The sequence below is a fragment of the Pseudophryne corroboree genome, chromosome 1, assembly GCF_028390025.1.
Source record: "Pseudophryne corroboree isolate aPseCor3 chromosome 1, aPseCor3.hap2, whole genome shotgun sequence".
Lineage (NCBI taxonomy): Eukaryota > Metazoa > Chordata > Amphibia > Anura > Myobatrachidae > Pseudophryne > Pseudophryne corroboree.
In genome coordinates, this window is record NC_086444.1 from 653361378 (window position 1) to 653387229 (window position 25852).

The 25852-nt window shown below is 46.7% G+C and overlaps 1 protein-coding gene across 1 annotated transcript in view; it reads left to right on the forward strand.

Annotated features, from left to right (window-relative positions):
- The window catches only part of LOC134931900 (glyoxylate reductase/hydroxypyruvate reductase-like), a 110609-nt gene that overhangs the window by 22664 nt on the left and 62093 nt on the right, over positions 1–25852 (forward strand). Inside the window, exons 2-3 of the mRNA XM_063925789.1 lie at positions 1627–1757; positions 5152–5224. Of these exons, the coding sequence (XP_063781859.1) occupies positions 1627–1757; positions 5152–5224 (204 nt within the window). The remainder of the gene's footprint in view (positions 1–1626; positions 1758–5151; positions 5225–25852) is intronic.

The window sequence follows — 25852 nt, forward strand, 5'->3', positions numbered from 1 at the left end:
GGTAAATTGAATATACCTTACCTCATAGTTCTGCCCTTCATCATTGATATTCCCTTTCCACCAATCTTTATTTGCTGCCACAGATCACTAAACTACTGCTATTATGAAAAACATCTCTCTAGCCATAAGGGTCTATGGGGGTCATTCTGACCTGATCGCTCGCTGCGGTTTGTCGCAGTGCAGCATTCGGGTCGGAACCGCGCATGCGCCTGCACCGCAGTGCGCCGGCGCATGGCTATTGTTGCAGCCTAGCGATCGCCTCTGAGACAGAGGCAGTCGCTGGGCGGGAGGGGGCTGAATGGCGGCATTAAGCTGCCGTTTAGGAGGCGCGGCCCGGCCAACGCAGGCGTGTCCGGACCGTTGAAGGGGCCTGCTGTGGCGGCTGTGTGACGTCTCACGCAGCCGCTGCGGCCAGCAGCATCGACAAACAACTCCCGGCCAGCCGCAGTAGCTGCGCTGGCTGGGAGTTACTCTAGAAATACAAAAGCATCGCAGCTGTGCAAATCTTTTGTATTTGTGCCAGGGAGGGGGGGCGGGGGCGGCACTGGCATGCGGGGCGGACTAGCCCAGTGCTGGGCATTCCCCCGCATGTCAGGGAAGATGATTGTAGCTGTGATAAATTTAGCACAGCTATGATCAACTCGGAATGATCCCCTATGTACTAAGCCTTGGAGAGAGATTAAGTGGATGGAGATAAAGTACCAGCCAATCAGCTCTTAACTGCCAAGTTACAGGCTGGGTTTGAAAAATAACAGGAGCTGGTTGGTACTTTATCTCCGTCCACTTTATTTCTCTTCAAGGCTTAGTAAATCACTGCAAACAGAGGTATCATTGCCAAACTCCCACAGCACATTCTTTGTGCCTTGTCTGTGGGCCACTAATTATACACTTACTTTCCCTTTTAGCGTCCACTTGTACCCATTTTCATCTACAGATCCATATCCTACACGTTGGCTATTACCTAAACTTAAATGTAACTTTATTAATCCTATCTATTGCAAATGGGTGTAGTATGGTATGCCGGCGACCAGCAAACCGGCGCCGGGAGCTCGACCGCCGGCATACCGACACTGTGGCGAGCGCAAAGGAGCCCCTTGCGGGCTCGCTGCGCTCACCACGCTGCGAACGCGGTGGCGTGCATGGACCCCCCCAGGAGGGAGAATATATGTCGGTATGCCGGGTGTCGGGATTCCGGCGCCGGTATACTGTGCGCCGGGATCCCGACATTCGGCATACTGGGGACCACCCATTGCAAATAAGCGTAAACTATTATATTTTTGCATCTACTGTCAGTTTATCTGTATATATGTATTGTTACTCGGCTTAATGCAGATCCAACTAAAACGATTAACTTGTTTAATGGTGTTTCTTTGAATAAATTAAGACTTTGAGTAATTGGCTGATAATGTTAAAGTATCTCTAATTACATATATTTCCCTTCAACCAAACTTTATTTTGATGTAGCTTTAAACAAATAGTATTATGGCTGGTAAAATGGTAATAACAAACGACAGCATACTGCATTGAGTTACAATTCTTTTTTTTTCTCCTTCTGTTCTGTGTTAGCTATGGCAAAACGTGGCAATCCTACCGCTAAGTAACATGTTGGTTTACCTCCCATACCAGTTGTGACATTGAGCAGTGGGATTCTGATGATCCTGTACCACGTTCTGAGCTTCTCAAGAAGGTTGCTGGAATTCAGGGATTGTACTGTCTCCTGACAGAGAGCATTGACAAGGAGTTGTTAGATGCTGCAGGTAGGTTCTCTTGTGCTTTCCGCTGAGAATGAATTCCCACCTTTATTTGCACCCTTCCTCCACTAAGCCAAACAGTCATGAGAAATGTATAAACTGCTGTTTGTTTATTTTATTCTAACATTTCCCATTAATGCTTAATAGAAAATGGATTCCCAAGTTCACACATCTGTAGTCATACGCAGATAGGGTTCCTATATCATTGTTCAATATATACTGAACATGGAATTTTGGGCTTAAACTATCTGTTATATATACTTTAATAATATGTTATATATTATTTGATAGTAGACAATGGGTTTGAAAGGAAAGGGGCTCCCTAAACGATAGGTTGTGCCATGTTTTTAGAAACCACATACTGTCTACAGGTTAATTAATACTGCTCTAGCTGAATATTAATGATGTAGTGACATTATTGGCTCACCTATTTATGGGGGAGATTTATCAAACCTTTCAAAGACAACAAGTGGATGTGTATCCCATAGAAACCAATCAGATTTTAGCTACTATATCTAGTACATTTTCTACACATGATAGCTAGAATCTGAATGATCTCTATGGGCAACTTCTCCACTTGTCTTCTTTATAAGATTTAAAAAAAGCTCCTCCTTCATGTCTAGCTGAGATGTATTAATACAACCATGCTCTTTTCTGGTTACTGAACACTTACAGTACTATTCTGAGGTCACACTTGCTTAACTTGTTTAATTCATACTTTTGAAATTGAAACTGCTTTATTTTCTTCATACTAATTCCATTAGTATCATTACATATGCAATTACTAAATGTTCTAAAAGTATATAAACCAATTTTTCTGCTCAGCTGGGATCCTGAACATCCAAATATCTGTCCAATTTGGCTATACACGTGCAAAGCGAAATCTGAAAGATCTTTGGGCAGATCATCCGGTTGTGACAGAAAACTATTATCGTGATTGGATGCTGACCACATTCACAATCAGATGAAGTCATTATACAACTTAATTTAGCAGTGGTCCCAATCAACATCTGATATATCACAGGGAGCTGTAGGGCCCATGCATGTTCAGGTTTGCCAACAGGTAAAAAAACCATGAGCAAGCGCAATGGCTCACATGGTGAGAAGAATAGCTGCAGCAGAGGGAAAATACTTTCTCCATAGCCACATTAAGGGGGAAGGGCACACTGACATCAGTAGCTTTCCATCTAATGCAGCAGCAGAACCAGACAGCCAGAATGCAAGCAGGACAGTTTGCAATGCAGGCAGAGACACAGGAGTATCAGGTTTCATGATCTACCGAATGAGCTTTCCGACCAGAGGAGAGATAGGAGGGTGGCGAGAGCTGTGACCCAGGGATCCCAGCTTCTCCTCCTTCCCACCTGGGTGTCTGGGTCCTGAATAACCTGCTATCTAATGAGGGTCTAGAGACACACACACACACACACACACACACACACACACACACACACACACACACACACACACAGTCCTCCTGAGTCCTGTCCCAGTGTGTAAGTACAAAGGCTGCTGATATTTTTGCATGTAAGTTAAATGATAGATTTTATTTTTATATATGCATTTTAAGGTTGTTTAAATTGTCTTTGTTCCGCTACAAGAAAATTGTATAAAATAGTTGTCTTTCAATTAGGTGGAGCTATAAACAGTATCCAGGCATTATTACACTATTAGTTTCAATCAAGTATACACCATTGGGTTAAATTTAATATACACAATCTATACATTCCAACATGACCCATTCCAGGAGGGATAAAATGTTGTTTACCTGGACTTCATTCTTAAGTTATGATTGCAATCAACTATGTTGAAATACCTTTCTTATAAATTAAATTGTTCAACACAGGTGACACCAAGAAGGCATGTTGTCCCTCCTGGAATAGGTCATGTTGGGAGGTATGCACAATCTAAACCCCTCCCCCCCCCCCTTTACCTCAGCAAGGGACCCCCTGTCTTAAGTGCCCTGGGAATCCCCAAGGCTTAATCTGGCCCTGACTTTCTCCCTCTCCTTCTCTCATCTGTCCCCTCTCACAATGTTAGTAATTGCACCATAGTAATTGCAGTAGAAGAGCAGTAGATTTGTATTACCCTGTGCTCTTTCTCCAATTATGAACACTGGCTGTAGTGCCAACTGAAGTGGGAGGTGGGAATTGGGAAGAGGCGTGTTGAGAGCCAGGAGGTGGGGTGAGGTGAGAAACTTGTCTCATGGGAAGAATGGCCTTGATCAAACTCATAATGTGTGTGGGTTCCTTTAGTTTATATAAAGCATATCCTTTGTATATTATTATAATGTATATTATTAATAGGTTTTAGTACTTTAGTGCAGTATATTTGTGTCTGAGATTTATAATCATCTTCATCCAAAAGTTTATAAGTGCTTTGTGTATCTTTGAACACCAAAGAAAAATATGTTTTGTTTAGTTGTTAGATTTATTATACAGTACGTCCATTATAGCAGTTTGGAATATTGGTAGTAATTCTTGTGTGTTCTGCAATAAAACATGTTGTTGCTTTTGTAAAAAAAAACAAAAAAAAAACAATATATTGTTTAAAATGAGATATAATCAAACTTTGAAGTGGTATTAATAGAAAAAAACCTTTATGTGATTATACAGGTTGAGTATCCCATATCCAAATATCCGAAATACGGAATATTCCGAAATACTGACTTTTTTGAGTGAGAGTGGGATAGTGAAATTTTTGTTTTTTGATGGCTCAATGTACACAAACTTTGTGTAATACACAAAGTTATTAAAAATATTGTATTAAATGACCTTCAGGCTGTGTGTATAAGGTGTATAAGAAACATAAATGAATTGTGTGAATGTACACACACTTTGTTTAATGCACAAAGTTATAAAAAATATTGGCTAATATGACCTTCAGTCTGTGTGTATAAGGTGTATATGTAATATAAATGCATTCTGTGCTTAGACTTAGGTCCCATCACCATGCTATCTCATTATGGTATGCAATTATTCCAAAATACGGAAAAATCCCATATCCAAAATACCTCTGGTCCCAAGCATTTTGGATAAGGGATACTCAACCTGTACTGCGTTTTTTTATGATTATGGTTTTGCTTAGAAGCAAAATACAAGAAAGCAGTTATAAGCTCCAAAGAAAGCTCAGTATAATAAAAATAATGCATGTTTTTCTTCAGACAGTACAAATAAGGACATTACTGAAACAAGAAAAATATGAGTATGGTGTTGCTTGTAGCAATCAGTCATCTAAACTATATATAATCTAATTGGTTGCAATGGGCAACACATTTATTTTTACCTTATTGATACTTCATAAATGTCCATAAAAATTATTTTATCAATACTTTAAACCAACATTTATAAGCATGTTTTGAACCTAACTGAACAAGCCACAAGCCATTGTTGTATCTCTACAGGTCCGAGCCTGAAAGTAATCAGCACGATGTCTGTGGGATATGACCATTTATCACTTGAGGAAATTAAAAAACGGTGAGATAACATTTTAACCTCTTAAGGGGCAAAGTCATAGGGGTATATGCAATTGTGGTCGAATTCCCGAAATTGTCGAATTTCGGGTCATTTTCGACCAAAAAAAAAAATTCCCCTATGCAATTCAGTGCTTTCCGACCAAAAAACGGACTTTCAAAATTCGACTTTTTGAAATTCGAATTTTTGCAAATTCGACTTTTCTGCAATGATACAAGTGCTGCAATTCGACCAAAGCATATTCAATTCAAGTTTGGAAATTCGACAGCAGTGCTTTTAGACAGCAAATTCGTCATTTTCAATCCGCCACACTTTGGAGGGTGAAAACAAATAAAAAAATTTTAAACATGTTTTTTTTGGTGTTTTTTTTTGTGGGAATAGCAGATCTATTTATATTAGAAGGGATTAGGTACTTTTTTTTTTTTTTTATGCTGGAATGGTAAAATCATAAAAAAAAATGGCGTGGGGTCCCCCCTCCAAAGCATAACCAGCCTCGGGCTCTTCGAGCTGGTCCTGGTTCTAAAAATGCGGGGAAAAAATTGACAGGGGATCCCCCGTATTTTTAAAACCAGCACCGGGCTCTGCGCCTGGTGCTGGTGCCAAAAATACGGGGGACAAAAAGAGTAGGGGTCCCCCGTATTTTTAACACCAGCATCGGGCTCCACTAGCTGGACAGATAATGCCACAGCCGGGGGTCACTTTTATATAGTGCCCTGCGGCCGTGGCATCAAATATCCAACTAGTCACCCCTGGCCGGGGTACCCTGGGGGAGTGGGGACCCCTTCAATCAAGGGGTCCCCCCCCCCCAGCCACCCAAGGGCCAGGGGTGAAGCCCGAGGCTGTCCCCCCCCATCCAATGGGCCCCCATACCCATAGGGGTATATGCAATTGCGGTCGAATTCGCGGCAATTATCGCCGTTTTTTAATTCGACCAAATTCGCCAGGTGAATCCCGGCAGGTGCCTGCCGGGATTCACCATATTCAATGAAAAACGGATTCGCCAGAATCGCGGGCGAAAATCGGCCGATTTGGCGGATTTTGCCGCGATTTTAAAAAACGGGAAAAAACGTGAAAAACCCGAAAAAAAAATGGCGTGGGGTCCCCCCTCCAAAGCATAACCAGCCTCGGGCTCTTTGAGCTGGTCCTGGTTCTAAAAATGCAGGGGAAAAATTGGCCAGGGATCCCCCGTATTTTTAAAACCAGCATCGGGCTCCACTAGCTGGACAGATAATGCCACAGCCGGGGGTCACTTTTATGCCGTGCCCTGCGGCCGTGGCATCAAATATCCAACTAGTCACCCCTGGCCGGGGTACCCTGGGGGAGTGGGGACCCCTTCAATCAAGGGGTCCCCCCCCCCCAGCCACCCAAGGGCCAGGGGTGAAGCCCGAGGCTGTCCCCCCCCATCCAATGGGCTGCGGACGGGGGGGCTGATAGCCTTTGTGATAATAAAAAGATATTGTTTTTTCCATTAGTACTACAAGTCCCAGCAAGCCTCCCCCGCAAGCTGGTACTTGGAGAACCACAAGTACCAGCATGCGGGAGAAAAACGGGCCCGCTGGTACCTGTAGTACTACTGGAAAAAAAATACCCAAATAAAAACAGGACACAGACACCGTGACTTGTACAACTTTATTACATACTGCCGACACACACATACTTACCTATGTTGACACGCCGACTGCCACGGTCGCCGACGATCCGAGGGTACCTGTGAAAAAATTATACTCACCTTCCAGCGTCCAGAGGTACATCCACGTCCAGAGGTAAATCCACGTTCTTGGCAAAAAAACAAACCGAACACCGATCCATACCGGACTAGAAAGGGGTCCAATGTTTTCACATAAGACCCCTTTCTCCCGAATGCCGGGACATCACGTGACTCCTGTCACTGACGTCCCTTCAGCCAATCAGGAAGCGCTACTTCCGTGGCGCTCACCTGATTGGCTGTCCGCTGTCTGTACTGTGACAGCGCATCGCAAAGTCGCTCCATTACTTTCAATGGTGGGAACTTTGCGGGTAGCGGTGGGGTCACCCGCCGGTCAGCCGCTGACCGGCGGGTGACCTCACCGCTAGCCGCTAAGTTCCCACCATTGAATATAATGGAGGGAGCTGTGCGATGCGCTGTCACAGTGCAGACAGCGCTCAGCCAATCAGGTGAGCGCAACGAAGTTGCGCTTCCTGATTGGCTTAGAGACCTGTCAGTGACAGCTGTCACTGACAGGTCTCATTCGTGGAAAGGTGTCCCATGTGTCAGCATGGGACCCCTTTCAGTCCGTTTTTGGTGCGGGTATTTGCGTTTTCTTATTTTGCCAAGTCCGTGGATTTATCTCTGGACCATGGTTGAGGTGAGTATTTTGAACTTTTCTTTACAGGTATCCGTGGATTCTACATGGAGAAGAGGACCGATGTCGGCGTGTGAACATAGGTAAGTATGTGTGTGTCGACGTATGAAATAAAGTTTTACTGTCGACGGTGTGTGTGTCCTGTTTTTATTTGGGTATTTTTTTCCCAGTAGTACTACAGGTACCAGCGGGCCCGTTTTTCTCCCGCATGCTGGTACTTGTGGTTCTCCAAGTACCAGCTTGCGGGGGAGGCTTGCTGGGACTTGTAGTACTATTGGAAAAAACAATATCTTTTTATTATCACAAAGGCTATCAGCCCCCCCATCCGCAGCCCATTGGATGGGGGGGGACAGCCTCGGGCTTCACCCCTGGCCCTTGGGTGGCTGGGGGGGGGGGGACCCCTTGATTGAAGGGGTCCCCACTCCCCCAGGGTACCCCGGCCAGGGGTGACTAGTTGGATATTTAATGCCACGGCCGCAGGGCACGGCATAAAAGTGACCCCCGGCTGTGGCATTATCTGTCCAGCTAGTGGAGCCCGATGCTGGTGTTAAAAATACGGGGGACCCCTACTCTTTTTGTCCCCCGTATTTTTGGCACCAGCACCAGGCGCAGAGCCAGGTGCTGGTTTTAAAAATACGGGGGATCCCCTGTCAATTTTTTCCCCGCATTTTTAGAACCAGGACCAGCTCAATGAGCCCGAGGCTGGTTATGCTTTGGAGGGGGGACCCCACGCCATTTTTTTTTATGATTTTACCCTTCCAGCATAAAAAAAAAATAAAAAAAATAAAAAATAATATTTTAAAAAATATATAAATAATATTTGTGCCTCCCAAAAAAAAAAAAAAAGTACCTAATCCCTTCTAATATAAATAGATCTGCTATTCCCCAAAAAAAAAAACACAAAAAAAAGCATGTTTAAAATTTTTTTATTTGTTTTCACCCTCCAAAGTGTGGCGGATTGAAAATGACGAATTTGCTGTCTAAAAGCACTGCTGTCGAATTTCAAAACTTGAATTGAATATGCTTTGGTCGAATTGCAGCACTTGTATCATTGCAGAAAAGTCGAATTTGCAAAAATTCGAATTTCAAAAAGTCGAATTTTGAAAGTCCGTTTTTTGGTCGGAAAGCACTGGATTGCATAGGGGAATTTTTTTTTTTGGTCGAAAATGACCCGAAATTCGACAATTTCGGGAATTCGACCACAATTGCATATACCCCATAGTATTTACGGTGACAGTTTTCCCACACTGTGCAGGCTATTTCCAAAAATATAAGGCAGCTGTGAACTGCGTACCATAGAGTGTAAGCTTGCCAGCAGGGCTCTCTGCTTATTAATTCCCAGTCTTGTTATATTGATGTGTTTGTTCCTATATATATAAAGCACTGAGAAGTATGTTGGTACTTTAAAAATAAATGTTACTAATTGGGGCTGTGGTCCACAGCTATTATTGAGTGTAAGTTCATTTGGGCAAGACCATCCTTAGCTCCAGCTTTACATACAGTAATTGTAGTGCCCCCTCAATGTACAGTGTAGCGTAATATATCTGTGGTTTATAAATACTGTAGTAGTAGTAATAATAATAATAATAATAATAATAATAATAATAGAAAACTCTGTAGTAAGCATCAATCACTAGTGATGTGAATAACATTGCTTACTACAGGAGAGAGATGTGCTCTATCGACAGTCTAGAGATGTTCACCGGACACTTTTCGGGTTTTGGGTTTGGATCTGGATCTCCACTCGTGTTTTGGATCTGGATTGTTTTTGCCAAAACCACCCTTTTGGATTTTGGTTTTGGATCTGGGTTTTTTTTTTAAACCATAAAAACAGCTAAAATCCCTGAATATTTTTTTTTTATCCTACAGTATTATTAACCTCAAGAACATTAATGTCCACTCATTTCCAGTCTATTCTGAACACCTCACAATATTGTTTTTAGGACAAAAGGTTGCACTGAGGTAGCTGGATGACTAAGCTAAGCGACACAAGTGGGCGGCACAAACACCTGGCCCATCTAGGAGTGGCACTGCAGTGGCAGACAGGATGGCAGTTTTAAAAACTAGGCCACAAAGAGCATATAACGCAAAGAAAAAAAGAGGTGCAAGATGGAATTGTCCTTGGGCCCTCCCAACCACCCTTATGTTGTTTAAACAGGACATGCACAGTTTAACAAATCCATAATTTCAGCGACAGGTAGTCCCCCTGGATAAAGCTTGCCAATTTCTCTAGGATAGCACCCCTGGACTGATTAGGCAGAGGGGCAGCACCCCTGGAATGATGTGGCAGACAAAGAAAAAACGTGCAAGATGTAGTTGTCCTTGGACCCTCTCATCCACCCTTATGTTGTATAAACAGGACATGCACACTTTAACAAACCAATAATTTCAGCGACAGGGTTTGCCACACGACTGTGGCTGAATTGATTGGTTTGTTTGGGCCACTGCCAAAAAAGAAGCAATTAATCTCTCCTTGCACAAACTAGCTCTACAGAGGCAAGATGTCGTCTTCATCCTCATCCTCCGATTCCTCGCCCCCTTCAGTGTTTACATCCTCATCCTCATTCTCACATAGAAATAATTCTAAACCAAAGAGGTGGATTTTTGGTATTTTGCCCAGGCATGACAATGGTCTTTTTTCATCCGATGGCCAACAACTGTCTCCACTGGTGCCTTATTCAAACAAACCACATCACCATCAGAATCCTCATCGTCAACTTCCTCCTCAGCGCCAGCTACACCAATATCCTTCTCATCCTGGTGTACTTCTACAGTTACATCCTCAGTCTCAATATCAGCAACTGGACTGGTGGTGCTCTTCCCAGCACTTGCAGGGGGTGTGCAAATGGTGGCAGGAGCCTCGTTGTCACAACTGAGGGCCTGAGCTGACGGAAGGCAGCCTCAGTTGTAGGGGCTGAGATGTACCGGAACCTGGGAGGTTGTATCATAGTGTTCACTCTAGGTGTCTTTCACAGGGCGCTGCGCCCTGCCCCTTTTTTAGACACCTGAATGCCGCCCTGCCCATTTGTGTGCGCCCTCCCGCCCCGCACTTTGCTGCCCGCCGGACCCCGCCAAGCCACCGGACACATTACTGCAGTAATCCAGTGTGCTTAATCACAGTCACACTGTCTCCCTGCATGAGAGACAGAGACCTCCGCGGCCCGCCCCGTCTGTACCGCCCCATCTGTCCCGCCCACCTCGTCCGTCCCGCCCGCCCACCTCGTCCGTCCTTAGTTGTCAGCCGCCGCATCTCCCCTCCTCTGCGAGAGACAGGAGGGCTGGGTTTGCCTCTCCCGCCGAGGCAAACCCAGCCCTCCCTCCTCTCTGTGTGCATGGCCAGACACCCGCGGGCAGCCCCCATCTCCCACCAGCCAGTGCCACTGGCCAGCGTACCCATCTACCGGAGTGTGACCCTCAGCTGCCAGAGTGTGAGTAAGTAGATACACACAAAGTAATGAACATGTATTTTAATGCATTGCCATATCCTGCCCCCACCCCCTGCATGTGACCCCATTTACCCCCAGCCTTTGTGTGGCACACTTTACCCCCCTCACCCTGGTTTGTGCGCCCCCCCCCCCCCGTGTGTGTGACACCTTGTGCCCTCCTGCCCCCCCCAACCCCCTGTGTGTGGCCCCACTACCCCTTGTCTTATGTGTGTGCGGAACCATCTACCCCCCCCCCTCCTCCTCCAATGTGTCTCAGTGCTTTCTACCTGGTGCAATGTTTCTCGGTGCTCTCTACCTGGTGCAATGTTTCTCGGTGCTCTCTACCTGGTGCAATGTTTCTCGGTGCTCTCTACCTGGTGCAATGTTTCTCGGTGCTCTCTACCTGGTGCAATGTTTCTCGGTGCTCTCTACCTGGTGCAATGTTTCTCGGTGCTCTCTACCTGGTGCAATGTTTCTCGGTGCTCTCTACCTGGTGCAATGTTTCTCAGTGCTCTCTACCTGGTGCAATGTTTCTCAGTGCTCTCTACCTGGTGCAATGTTTCTCGGTGCTCTCTACCTGGTGCAATGTTTCTCGGTGCTCTCTACCTGGTGCAATGTTTCTCAGTGCTCTCTACCTGGTGCAATGTTTCTCGGTGCTCTCTACCTGGTGCAATGTTTCTCAGTGCTCTCTACCTGGTGCAATGTTTCTCGGTGCTCTCTACCTGGTGCAGTGTGTCTCAGTGCTCTCTACCTGGTGCAGTGTGTCTCAGTGCTCTCTACCTGGTGCAGTGTGTCTCAGTGCTCTCTACCTGGTGCAGTGTGTCTCAGTGCTCTCTACCTGGCGCAATGTGTATAACGTGCTCTGCCTGGCGCAAAGTGTAGAATGTGCTCTGCCTGGCGCAATATGTATAACGTGCTCTACCTGTCGCAGTGTGTATAGGAGGTTCTACCTGGTGCAGTGTGTATTAGCTGCACTATTGTGTGGTGTAATGTGAATTGCCACTATTATGTGGCCATGCCCCTAACCCCACGAAAAACAACGCCCCTAAATTTTCGCCTTTGGCGCGCACTGCCCATTCTTTATCATGTGGGAATGGGAGGACCAAGCATTATAGTATGTACCTAATTTTGCCCTTCTAATTGAAAAATGTGCCCTCCCGAACGAAAAATGTGCCCTCCCGAATGAAAAATGTGCCCTACCCGTGATCAGCACCCTGCCCTAAAAAATTCCTAGAGTGAACACTATATCAGACCCCTGGACATGTAAGTAACATGAAGAGAAACCGCCCGAAGGCGTGACCACGACAACTTGAGTAAAAGTCAATGATATTTATTTATGACAAACTCCATGCATCACAGTAGCAGTAAAAAGTAACATAAAAATCAGCAGAGAAATAATAATACAGTTCCTGGGTACTACAGGGTGGCAGGGGCCACAAAGCTCTGGTGGTATGAGACAGTTCTTATTATCTGCAAGTTGGAAAGTCCTTACCAGGCTCAACTGTAGCAATGAGGAAAGCCCAGGGTCGTACCAGCTGGTGTTCCAGGGAAAGCTGGACTGCTGTAGATAAAATGCTGCTGTGGGTACTGGTTAGAACCAGACAGGTGTTGGCACGGAGTGGATACTGGCTGGGACCAGTTAAAAAATAAATAAAGCTTGAGAGCGATGCAATGTAGATGAAATGTAGAATTTGAGAGCGGAGAAATAATAATACCGGTGGAGAGTGGTAAACTGCAGAAAGGACACCGGCCCTTTAAGAGAAGCTGTACACTGCTGGAAGCTGAGCTGGAAGCAGGTGATGTTGTAGCTGGAAACAGGTGAGTCCAGAATGGATCGGAGAGTCAGGCTACACCGCAGATGGAATGCTGGTGCGGGTCTCTATAGCAGAAGTCTGGAGACAGGAGCTGGAACCTGGAAGACATTCACAGAAGAGAGACAAACTGGAACTAGGTTTGACAACCAAAGCACTGACGCCTTCCTTGCTCAGGCACAACCTATTTATACCTGCAGCAAGGAAGGCATTGGCTAGGCAATTATGCAAATTAATAATACTGACAACGGATTGGTAGGAAAGATCAGCTGACAGAATCCAAGATGGCTGCGCCCATGCAGACACTTGGAGGGAAGTTTGGATTGTAATCCATGTGGTCTGGAAAACAGTAATGGCGGCGCCAGCCACCGGAGACAGGAGACGCCAGGCTGACAGATGCACATCCGACCACGCGGACACAGCGGAGGCCGCGGCTGACGTAATCGCCACTCTGAATGCAGAAGCTCAGGGACGGCGGCGGAGGCCGCGGGAGACGTCATGCCAGATGTATAAGGCGTTACTGTGACTGCGTCCAGAGAGACAGGAGAGGATGCAGGAATGTGCACATCAGGATAACAGATGGGATCCGGTCCTGGAGCGCTGAGCCAGCCTTAGGAGGCATCTGATAGGTAAGAAATGGCGTCCAGATACCCGGATCGTGACAGCCCCAGGACACTTCTTTGGCTTTTGAGGAAACTTGGAATGGAATCTCCGGACCAAGGCAGGAGCATGGACATCAGAAGCATTGGTCCATGAACGTTCCTCAGGGCCATAACCCTTCCAGTCAATAAGATACTGAAGTTGACCGTAACGGTGACGTGAGTCCAGGATCTTGGCTACTTCATACTCAACGCCTCGTTGAGTTTGGACTTTCGGAGTTGGAGGAAGTGAGGAATGAAACCGATTCAAGATTAGCGGTTTCAACAGGGAAACATGGAATGTCCTGGGTATTTTTAAGAAGGGAGGCAACTGGAGTCTGTAAGCAACAGGATTGATGACTTGATCAATTTTAAAAGGACCGATGTAGCGAGGTGCAAACTTCATACTGGGAACTCTTAACCTCAAATTCTTCGTGGATAACCATACCCGATCACCCACCTTGAGAGCAGGAACTGCTCGACGCTTCTTATCCGCAAACTTCTTGTACCTGAACGATGCCTTGAGCAGAGCTGATCGTACGCTCTTCCAGATATTGGCAAACTGATGCAAGGTGATATCCACTGCGGGAACAGAAGTTGCTGGAAGCGGTTGGAACTCAGGGACTTTAGGGTGGAATCCAAAGTTGGTGAAGAATGGTGTTGAAGAAGATGAAGAATGATACTGGTTGTTATGACAGAACTCGGCCCAGGGAAGTAATTGAACCCAGTCATCTTGAGAGGAGGACACATAGATGCGGAGGAAGGACTCCAAGTCCTGATTCGCCCTCTCAGTTTGACCATTGGTCTGAGGATGGTAAGCCGTGGAAAACTTTAGCTTGACTTGGAGGACTTGACATAAACTTCGCCAGAATTTGGCTGTGAATTGAACTCCTCGATCTGAGATAATTTCTTCTGGAAGACCGTGGAGTCGAAAGATCTCTTGTATGAATACTTGAGCCAACTTGGAAGCTGACGGAAGACCGGTAAGAGGAATGAAGTGTGCCATCTTGGTGAACCGGTCAACTACCACCCAGGTGGTATTAAACTTGTTGCACATGGGCAAATCTGTAATAAAATCCATCGACAAATGGGTCCATGGTCGACGGGGAACAGATAGTGGAACCAGTTGCCCCGCAGGCGACTGGCGGGATACTTTATGTTGAGCACACTTTGGGCAAGATGCAATAAACTCCAAAACGTCCTTTTTCAGAGTTGGCCACCAATAGGACCTAGAGATAAACTCCAGGGTTTTTTGGATACCTGTATGTCCGGCAAAGCGGGAAGCATGGGCCCAATGCATGAGCTTCTTCCTTAGTGTCGGCTTCACAAAACTTTTCCCTGATGGGGGCGTAGAGTCCATCTCTACCGTGGAGAATGCCAACGGATTTATAATAGGATGCTTGTCTGAAGACTCCGACTCATTTTCTTGCTCCCATGAGCGGGAAAGGGCATCGGCCTTGCGATTCTGAGAGCCCGGACAGAACTGGAGTTTAAAGTCGAACCTGGAAAAGAAAAGTGCCCATCTGGCCTGACGAGGGTTGAGACATTGTGCGCCTTTCAGATATAGAAGGTTCTTGTGGTCTGTAAGGATGGTGAGTGAATGAGAAGCTCCCTCCAACAGATATCTCCACTCCTCTAGAGCGAGCTTGATGGCTAGCAACTCCTGGTCGCCAATGGCATAGTTGCGCTCCGCTGGGGAGAACTTCCGTGAGAAGAAACTGCAAGGATGTAAATGGCCATCTTTAGCCCTCTGAGATAACACCGCTCCTACTCCAACGGAGGAGGCATCCACCTCTAAGATGAAAGGAGAGTCGATGTCAGGCTGTTTCAGGACAGGCGCAGAGATGAACCTCTGTTTTAAAAGATGAAAAGCTTGCATGGCTTCTTCAGACCACTTGGACGGGTTAGCACCCTTCTTGGTGAAAGCAGTAATAGGCGCCACAATGGTGGAAAAGTCTCGTATAAACTTTCGGTAATAATTGGCGAACCCTAAGAACCTCTGGACCCCTTTGAGGGTTAAGGGTACCGGCCAATTCTGGATTGCTTGTAGTTTCTCAGGATCCATCTCTAGTCCGGAACCGGACACAATGTACCCTAGAAACGGAATGGACTTGACTTCAAAGACGCATTTCTCTAATTTGCAATAGAGATGATTGACACGGAGACGGGACAGAACCTCCTTTACCCAAAAACGATGTTCCTCTAAATTGTTGGCAAAAATGAGGATATCATCTAGATAGACCACGACATGACGGTATAGAATGTCTCTGAAAATCTCATTGACGAAATGCTGGAAGACAGCTGGAGCATTGCTCAATCCGAAGGGCATGACGAGGTACTCATAATGTCCGTCACGGGTGTTAAATGCGGTCTTCCACTCGTCACCCTCACGGATCCGGATGAGATTGTATGCACCTCTCAAGTCCACCTTTGTAAAGATGGTAGCTCCGCTAACTCTGTCAAAGAGCTCAGTAATCAGGGGTAAAGGATAGCGGTTCTTGATGGTAATGTCGTTCAAACCTCTGTAGTCGATGCACGGCCGCAGACCACCATCTTTCTTTTTTACAAAAAAGAAGCCTGCGCCGGCTGGAGAAGAAGAAGGTTGAATGAACCCCTTTGCTAGGTTCTCTTTAATGTATTCCTCCATAGAATGCGTCTCAGGCAGAGACAACGGATAAGTTCGGCCTCGAGGTGGAACCTTCCCTGGAACGAGATCAATCGGGCAGTCCCATTCTCTATGAGGAGGAAGGATATCAGCAGAAGCTTTACTGAACACATCCGTGAAATCTTGATATGGAGGAGGTGGAACATCAGACGACCTGGGGGAGGAAGAACAGACAGGCAACACTTTAAACAAACATGTCTCAGCACAGGAGGGACCCCATGCCAGAATTTGCGTAGTCATCCAATCAATTGTAGGATTGTGAAGACGGAGCCATGGAAGGCCCAGGACCACAGGATGTGTGGCTCTTGGAATCACTAAAAGTGAAATAAGTTCGGAATGAAGAACTCCCACTCTCAGACGAACTGGTAGAGTCCTTAGTGCAATAACTGTATCAAAAATTTTACTGCCATCCACGGCAGTTAAGGAAAAGGAGGAAGGAAGTCTCTCGGTGGGTAGGGACCACCGTTTAACATAGGCTTCGGTAATAAAGTTCCCAGCTGCTCCAGAATCCAGGAGGGCAATGACGTTCTGATAACGTTGAGCAACTTGAAGCGAGACTGGGAGATTACAATCTTGAGGAGATGGAGAGGAGATCATTACTCCTAGCCGGCCCTCTCCTTGGCGAGCTAGGATTTGGAGTTTCCCGGACGTTTGGGACAGGCATTAATAGTGTGAGACGGAGCTGCACAATACAGACAGAGAGACTCAGAGAGACGTCTTCGGCGCTCAGCAGGAGTTAAACGGGAACGGCCAATTTGCATGGGTTCATCTTTAGTTGGTGATAATTGGCGAGGAGGAGGAGCAGAAGATTTTGGAGCAGATGATCTTCCACGCTCAGTTGCTCTCTCTCTGAAACGTAAGTCAACTTTCGTACAAAGTGAGATTAGCTCATCTAACTTGGAGGGTAAGTCTCTGGTAGCTAACTCATCTTTAATACGCTCGGATAAACCATGCCAGAATGCAGCATACAGGGCCTCGTCGTTCCATGCCAGTTCAGATGCCAGAATCTGGAACTGTATAAGATATTGTCCTACAGTACGTGATCCCTGGCGTAAACGGAGAATCTCAGACGAAGCTGAAGTTACCCGGCCTGGCTCGTCGAAGATGCGCCTGAATGTTGACACGAATGCAGTGTAAGAAGATAGCAGGGTGTCGGACCTCTCCCATAACGGTGATGCCCAGTCGAGGGCTGAGCCACTGAGAAGAGAGATGATGTAGGCAATTTTTGTACGGTCACTGGGAAAATTGCCAGGTTGTAGCTCAAACTGAATCTCACACTGGTTGAGAAATCCCCTGCAGAATCTTGGAGATCCGTCAAATTTTGCTGGCGTTGGAAGATGAAGACGTGGAGCAGAAACGGGTAAGGTGGGTGGGGTTATAGTTGGAGTCACTGTGGTTGACGTCCCAGATGTGCCTGATCCACGGAGAGTTGTCTGAATCCCATCCAGCCGAGTAGAGAAATCCTGGAGACAGCGGATGATGTGGCCCTGTGCAGCCTCCTGATGTTCAAGTCGGGCTGCCAGTTCTTGCATCGGCCTGGCCGCTTGATCCTGGTCTCCGGCTGGATTCATTTGGTCAGTGCTTACTGTCACAACTGAGGGCCTGAGCTGACGGAAGGCAGCCTCAGTTGTAGGGGCTGAGATGTACCGGAACCTGGGAGGTTGTATCAGACCCCTGGACATGTAAGTAACATGAAGAGAAACCGCCCGAAGGCGTGACCACGACAACTTGAGTAAAAGTCAATGATATTTATTTATGACAAACTCCATGCATCACAGTAGCAGTAAAAAGTAACATAAAAATCAGCAGAGAAATAATAATACAGTTCCTGGGTACTACAGGGTGGCAGGGGCCACAAAGCTCTGGTGGTATGAGACAGTTCTTATTATCTGCAAGTTGGAAAGTCCTTACCAGGCTCAACTGTAGCAATGAGGAAAGCCCAGGGTCGTACCAGCTGGTGTTCCAGGGAAAGCTGGACTGCTGTAGATAAAATGCTGCTGTGGGTACTGGTTAGAACCAGACAGGTGTTGGCACGGAGTGGATACTGGCTGGGACCAGTTAAATAATAAATAAAGCTTGAGAGCGATGCAATGTAGATGAAATGTAGAATTTGAGAGCGGAGAAATAATAATACCGGTGGAGAGTGGTAAACTGCAGAAAGGACACCGGCCCTTTAAGAGAAGCTGTACACTGCTGGAAGCTGAGCTGGAAGCAGGTGATGTTGTAGCTGGAAACAGGTGAGTCCAGAATGGATCGGAGAGTCAGGCTACACCGCAGATGGAATGCTGGTGCGGGTCTCTATAGCAGAAGTCTGGAGACAGGAGCTGGAACCTGGAAGACATTCACAGAAGAGAGACAAACTGGAACTAGGTTTGACAACCAAAGCACTGACGCCTTCCTTGCTCAGGCACAACCTATTTATACCTGCAGCAAGGAAGGCATTGGCTAGGCAATTATGCAAATTAATAATACTGACAACGGATTGGTAGGAAAGATCAGCTGACAGAATCCAAGATGGCTGCGCCCATGCAGACACTTGGAGGGAAGTTTGGATTGTAATCCATGTGGTCTGGAAAACAGTAATGGCGGCGCCGGCCACCGGAGACAGGAGACGCCAGGCTGACAGATGCACATCTGACCACGCGGACACAGCGGAGGCCGCGGCTGACGTAATCGCCACTCTGAATGCAGAAGCTCAGGGACGGCGGCGGAGGCCGCGGGAGACGTCATGCCAGATGTATAAGGCGTTACTGTGACTGCGTCCAGAGAGACAGGAGAGGATGCAGGAATGTGCACATCAGGATAACAGATGGGATCCGGTCCTGGAGCGCTGAGCCAGCCTTAGGAGGCATCTGATAGGTAAGAAATGGCGTCCAGATACCCGGATCGTGACACTCGTCTTCCAGTCTTAGAAGGTGAGGCCTAGACATCGCAACCGTGGACACACTTGGACTCTCCTTGGGGATTTGTGATATATCTAAACGCACAGTTGTTTTTTCCTGTGCTTTAACAAGCTTATTTTTTTTTTTTCATTTTTAGAGAGGGAGGAGGACTTCCATCTTCATGAGAAGCTGAACCACCAGTCTTGAACATAGGCTAAGACCTTGGCCTTTCCTTGCCACTTCGTGTTGTGAATGGCATATTGCCAATTTTACATTTCTTATCAAATAATTTTTATTTTTTTTTGTTATTCATTTTTGCTTCTTGGATTTTACATTTCCTCTATGATATTGGGCATCGGCCTTAGCAGACAACGTTGATAGAATTGCATCATCAATGTCATGACTGGTGGCAGCAGCAGCTTCAGCACTAGTACTAGGAACTGGAAGTGGTTCCTGATCTATTACTCTTTTTTCCTTCAAATTTTTGTTCTCCATTTCACAGGACAGCACCCCTTTATTATTTCAGTACACAGAACAGTGTCTCTTTATTTTCACAGCACCCCTGTATTTTAACAACGCCCCTGTATTTTTACAGCATACAGGACAGGACCTGCACCCCTGTATTTTAACACCCCTGTATTTTTACAGCATACAGGACAGGACCAGCACACCTGTAGTTTAACAACACCTTTGTATTTTTAAAACATACAGGACAGGACCAGCACCCCTGTATTTTAACAACACCCCTGTATTTTTACAGCGCACAGTACAGGACCAGCACCCCTGTAGTTTAACAACACCCCTGTATTTTTATAGCATACAAGACAGGACCAGCACCCATGTATTTTCACAGCACCCCTGTATTTTTACAGCATACAAGACAGGGCCAGTGTACCTACATTTTAGCAACACCCCTGTATTTACAGTATATAGGACAGGACCAGCCAACCTGTATTTCAACAACAACACCCCTGTATTTTTACAGCATACAGGACAGGGCCAGAACCCCTGTATTTTAATAACACCCTTGTAATTTTACAGCATACAAGACAGGGTCAGTGTACATTTATTTATACAACACCCCTGTATTTTTGACAGCATACAAAACAGGACCAGCACCCGTGCATTTTCACAGCACCCCTGTATTTTTACAGCATACAGGACAGGGCCAGTGTACCTTTATTTTAACAACATCCCTGTATTTACAGTATATAGGACAGGACCAGCCAACCTGTATTTCAACAACAACACCCCTGTATTTTTACAGCATACAGGACAGGGCCAGCACCCCTGTATTTTATCGACACTTTTGTAATTTTACAGCATACAAAAACAGGGCCAGTGTATCTTTATTTATACAACACTCCTGTATTTTTTAAAGCATACAGGACAGGGCCGGTGTACATTTATTTTAACAACACCTCTGTATTTACAGCATACAGGACCAGCCACCCTGTATTTTAACAACACCCCTGTATTTTTATAGCATACAGGACAGGGCCAGCACCCCTGTATTTTAACAACACCCCTGTAATTTTAAAGCATACAAGACAGGGCCAGTGTACCTTTATTTATACTACACCCCTGTATTTTTTACAGCATACAGAACAGTGCCCCTGTACAGCACAGTGACAGGGCAGCAACACCCATGTACAGCATCGCTAACAGCACAGGACACAACAGGACAGCACCCCTAACAGCACACAGGACAGCACCCCGAATTAGCACACACTGACCCCACCCGACGCCACCACCCACAGAGAGACAGAGGTTTGTCTCCCTCGCTCTCCAAGTCCGGAGTGAAAATGACGGCGGCGCACGGCTCCTTATATGGAATCAAAAACCCATGAGAATCCAACAGCGGGATTATGACATTTTGCCTTTTGTATCTGTTGACCTAATGGATGTTGACGATATGTATCTGTTGACCTAATGGATGTTGACGATATGGTGTTGTCCTGTTGACTGTATATCTAGAGACTGTAGATCTATCATCCGGATATCATCAGATTTGCCCCAACTGCAGTATAAAATGGTTTTGCCAAGGTGTAAAGTTACTTGCTCTTTTATGCTGCACTCCCATCTCAGAATCAGATAGGTCTCCCATCTGCTCCCCACCGCGGAACACTGTGACTCACTGGTGGGACAGGGGACTGTGCCAAAATAGATGAGGGTTGTCAGCTTAATGAGGACACACAAGCTTTATGTACCCATGATTAAACACTGCATTTACTTTTCCTAAATGCCTGCACTTAGTAGGTAGTGTAAATACAGCAGAGGCGTAACTAGGGTTTTTGGAGCCCAGGGCAAGATCAATAATGGCGCCCCCCCCCCCCCCAAAAAAAAATAAATAAATAATTTTTTCTTAATAAAATAAATTAATAAAATGATAATGAAAAAAAAAATACAAAAGGAAAGTATGTGCAGACGCCACCGGTGTCACTGCATATAAAGATGTCAGGGTGTGTATGTATGTGTATGTAGGTGCAGTGGTCGAAGTTGAATTTTTGAAGGTGGAATGAAAGAGTGCAGATAGCAATTATGCGCGCGTGCTCCGGAAAAGGGGCGTGGTCACTCAAAAGGGGCGTGTCCTTCAGTATAGTAGTACCCCTTATACTATCTAGTACTGGTGCCCCTTTCACATTATAGCACACGGTATGAGCCGAAATTCACATTATAGCACACAGTATGAGCCGAAATTCACATTGCCCCACACGGCATGAGCCGAAATTCACATTATAGCACACAGTATGAGCCGAAATTCACATTACCCCACATGGTATGAGCCAAAATTCACATTATAGCACACGGTATGAGCCGAAATTCACATTATAGCACACGGTATGAGCCAAAATTCACATTACTCCACATGGTATGAGCCAAAATTCACATTTCCCCACATGGTATGAGCAGAAATTCACATTTCCCCACATGGTATGAGCAGAAATTCACATTACAGCACACGGTATGAGCCGAAATTCACATTACAGCACACGGAATGAGCCAAAATTCACATTACCCCACATAGTATGAGCCGAAATTCACATTATAGCACACGGTATTAGCCAAAATTCACGTTACAGCACATGATATGAGCCAAAATTCCCATTATAGAGTTAGGGGATCCTACCCCCAGAATTAACATGGCCTGTGGGGCACTATGATGAGGGGAGCCCACCCCCTTAATAGACTAATTGCAGAGTTTAGCAGCGGAAGGGCTGCAGCGGTTTCTCACCCCAAGCTGCGGCGCTTCTGCCACCTCCGACACTCCACATCTTCGGCACCACCCGGGATGCAGAGCACCGCACCGGGTATGCACCCTTTTCAGTGTGGCCTGCTGCGCTCCGAAGGGGTTCTTGTTTCATGCTGCAGGATCCCGATGTGCGCCTTCCTCCCCGCTGTTACTGTCACGGTAAGCATTAGTATCGTTTACCGCAGAGGCCATTTTCTGAGGCATATGTGTTAAACCTCAGGAACTGAGATGCCCTTCTCACCATACAGCTGTGTGGCCGAGCCGGGCGGGGGGACAGCCAGCAGCAGCATGCCGGATATCAGCTGCAGAGGGTGCGGGCTGTACATACTTGGGGCAGCTGGATATTCAACAGTGCTGAAAGCCTCCGGAGCCCGCACCCCCGGAGCTGCAGTACACCGGCAGAGGACACCCATCCCCCGAACCCTGCGTAGCCCAAAGCCGGAGATCAGCAGCATGTTGAACGCGGAAGCAGAAGCTGCTTATTGCCGGTCAGCATGCTGCTGATCTCCGGCTTTGGGCTCCGCATGTGCATTACAGCCCCCACCCTCGGCTGCTGATATCTGGCATGCTGCCCCTGCTGCTGGCTTTCCACCCGCCCGGCTCGCCCACCCAGCTGGATGGTGAGTAAGAAGGGCATCTCAGTGCCCGTGGTTTAATACATATCTCTCTTCGGTAAATGGCCATTAGTACATCCCACACACACTGATTACACACACACAGACTGGCCACCCCCAAATCCTACACACACCCACTCAGACTACACACACACACACACACACACACACACACACACACACACACACACACACACACACACACACACACACACACACATTCTCATACTTTCCTCTCCCCCACACACACACTGGACTGCAAAAATTTACACACACTGACACTGTTCCACACACACACAATTAACACACACTCACACTGTCCCACACACACAATTAACACACACGCACACTGTCCCACACACCAGTGGCGTGCGGTGAGGTCAGTGGCGTGCGGTGAGGCACTACAGCCATAATGTCCGCCGAATCCTGTCGATGAACCCTACCGCCACCGAGCCAATGCCCGCCACTGCCTCTGAGCCGATGCCACCACCAATGGCTTACAAACTCGCCCACCATCAACTGACCCAGCCCTCCGCCACTAATTTGCAACTCAGTCCAAAGTTGCCAATGCCCGCTGCATGCCTGCTCATCATACTTGTGATGTTGTATTGTACATTTTTATAGAAAAAAATAATAATCAGTGTTTGGGACTGGGAAGGGAGTGGGAGGAGGACATGAATGCAATTTTGTTGTCCAGGGTTTCCATTAACTTAATGGAGAAGGGTCTGAATGGGTTAAAAATGTAAAAAAAAACTGCATGAGGTCCCCCTCCTAAGTATAACCAGCCTCGGGCTCTTTGAGCCGGTCCTGGTTGTTTAAATACTGGGAAAAAATTGGACAGGGGTTCCCCGTATTTAGACAACCAGCATCGGGCTCTTAGTCCGGTCCTGGTTCCAAAAATACGGGGGACAAAAGATGTAGGGGTCCCCCCGTATTTTTAAAACCAGCACCGGGCTCCACTAGCCAGGGACATAATGCCACAGCCGGGGGACACATTTATGTAGGTCCCTGCGGCCGTGGCATTACCCCCCCAACTAGTCACCACTGGCCGGGGTTCCCTGGAGGAGTGGGGACCCCTTAAATCAAGGGGTCACCCCCCCTCCAGGCACCCAAGGGCCAGGGGTGAAGCCCGAGGCTGTCCCCCCCCATCCGTGGGCTGTGGATGGGAGGCTGATAGCCATGTAAGTAAAAAAAGAATATTGTTTTTTGTTGTGGAACTACAAGGCCCAGAAAGCCTCCCCCGCTTGCTGGTACTTGGAGAACCTCAAGTACCAACATGCAGGGAAATAACGGGCCCGCCGGTACCTGTAGTTCTACAACAAAAAAAATACCCAAATAAAAACACAACTCACACACCGTGACAGTAAAAATTTATTAAAGCACACTGACACACTCACACATACTTACCTATATCCCACGCCGGTCACGTCCACTTGTCCAGTAGAATCCAATAGGGGTAGCTGTAAAAATGAGAGACACATTACTTACCTACATCCCACGCCGGTCACATCCACTTGTCCAGTAGAATCCAGTAGGGGAATCTGTAAAAATGAGAGACAGATTACTTACCTACATCCCACGCCAGTCACGTCCACTTGTCCAGTAGAATCCAATAGGGGTACCTGTAAAAATGAGAGACAGATTACTTACCTACATCCCACGCCGGTCACGTCCACTTGTCCAGTAGAATTCAATAGGGGTACCTGTAAAAATGAGAGACAGATTACTTACCTACATCCCACGCTGGTCACGTCCACTTGTCCAGTAGAATCCAGTAGGGGAATCTGTAAAAATGAGAGACAGATTACTTACCTACATCCCACGCTGGTCACGTCCACTTGTCCAGTAGAATCCAATAGGGGTACCTGTAAAAATGAGAGACAGATTACTTACCTACATCCCACGCCGATCACGTCCACTTGTCCAGTAGAATCCAATAGGGGTACCTGTAAAAATGAGAGACAGATTACTTACCTACATCCCACGCTGGTCACGTCCACTTGTCCAGTAGAATTCAATAGGGGTACCTGTAAAAATGAGAGACAGATTACTTACCTACATCCCACGCTGGTCACGTCCACTTGTCCAGTAGAATTCAATAGGGGTACCTGTAAAAATGAGAGACAGATTACTTACCTACATCCCACGCTGGTCACGTCCACTTGTCCAGTAGAATCCAGTAGGGGAATCTGTAAAAATGAGAGACAGATTACTTACCTACATCCCACGCCGGTCACGTCCACTTGTCCAGTAGAATCCAATAGGGGTACCTGTGAAAATGAGAGAGAGATTACTTACCTACATCCCACGCCGATCACGTCCACTTGTCCAGTAGAATCCAATAGGGGTACCTGTAAAAATGAGAGACAGATTACTTACCTACATCCCACGCCGGTCACGTCCACTTGTCCAGTAGAATCCAATAGGGGTACCTGTAAAAATGAGAGACAGATTACTTACCTACATCCCACGCCGGTCACGTCCACTTGTCCAGTAGAATTCAATAGGGGTACCTGTAAAAATTAAAATGATACTTACAAACTGCAATCCACAGGAGGAGAGAGAGAGAGAGAGAGAGAGAGAGAGAGGGGGGGGGGGGGGGAGAGACTAACCTGCTGCTGCTGCCGGGGAGACCGGCACACACTGCAGGGCCACGACGGGAGGACGGAGCCGGCGGAGGAGGGGGAGAGCCGCACACCGCCGCTCCTGTCAGCGGCAGCGGAGGAGGATGGGGCGCACACTGCAGACGCCAATAACCGCCGGGACAATTAACACACACACACACACAATTAACCCACGCACACTGTCCCACACACAATTAACACACACGCACGCACACTGTCCCACACACACAAATATCACACACGCACACTGTCCCACACACAATTAACAAACACGCACTGTCCCACACACACACAATTAACACACTCACACTGTCCCACACACACACACACACACACACACACACTTAACACACGCACACTGTCCCACACACACACAA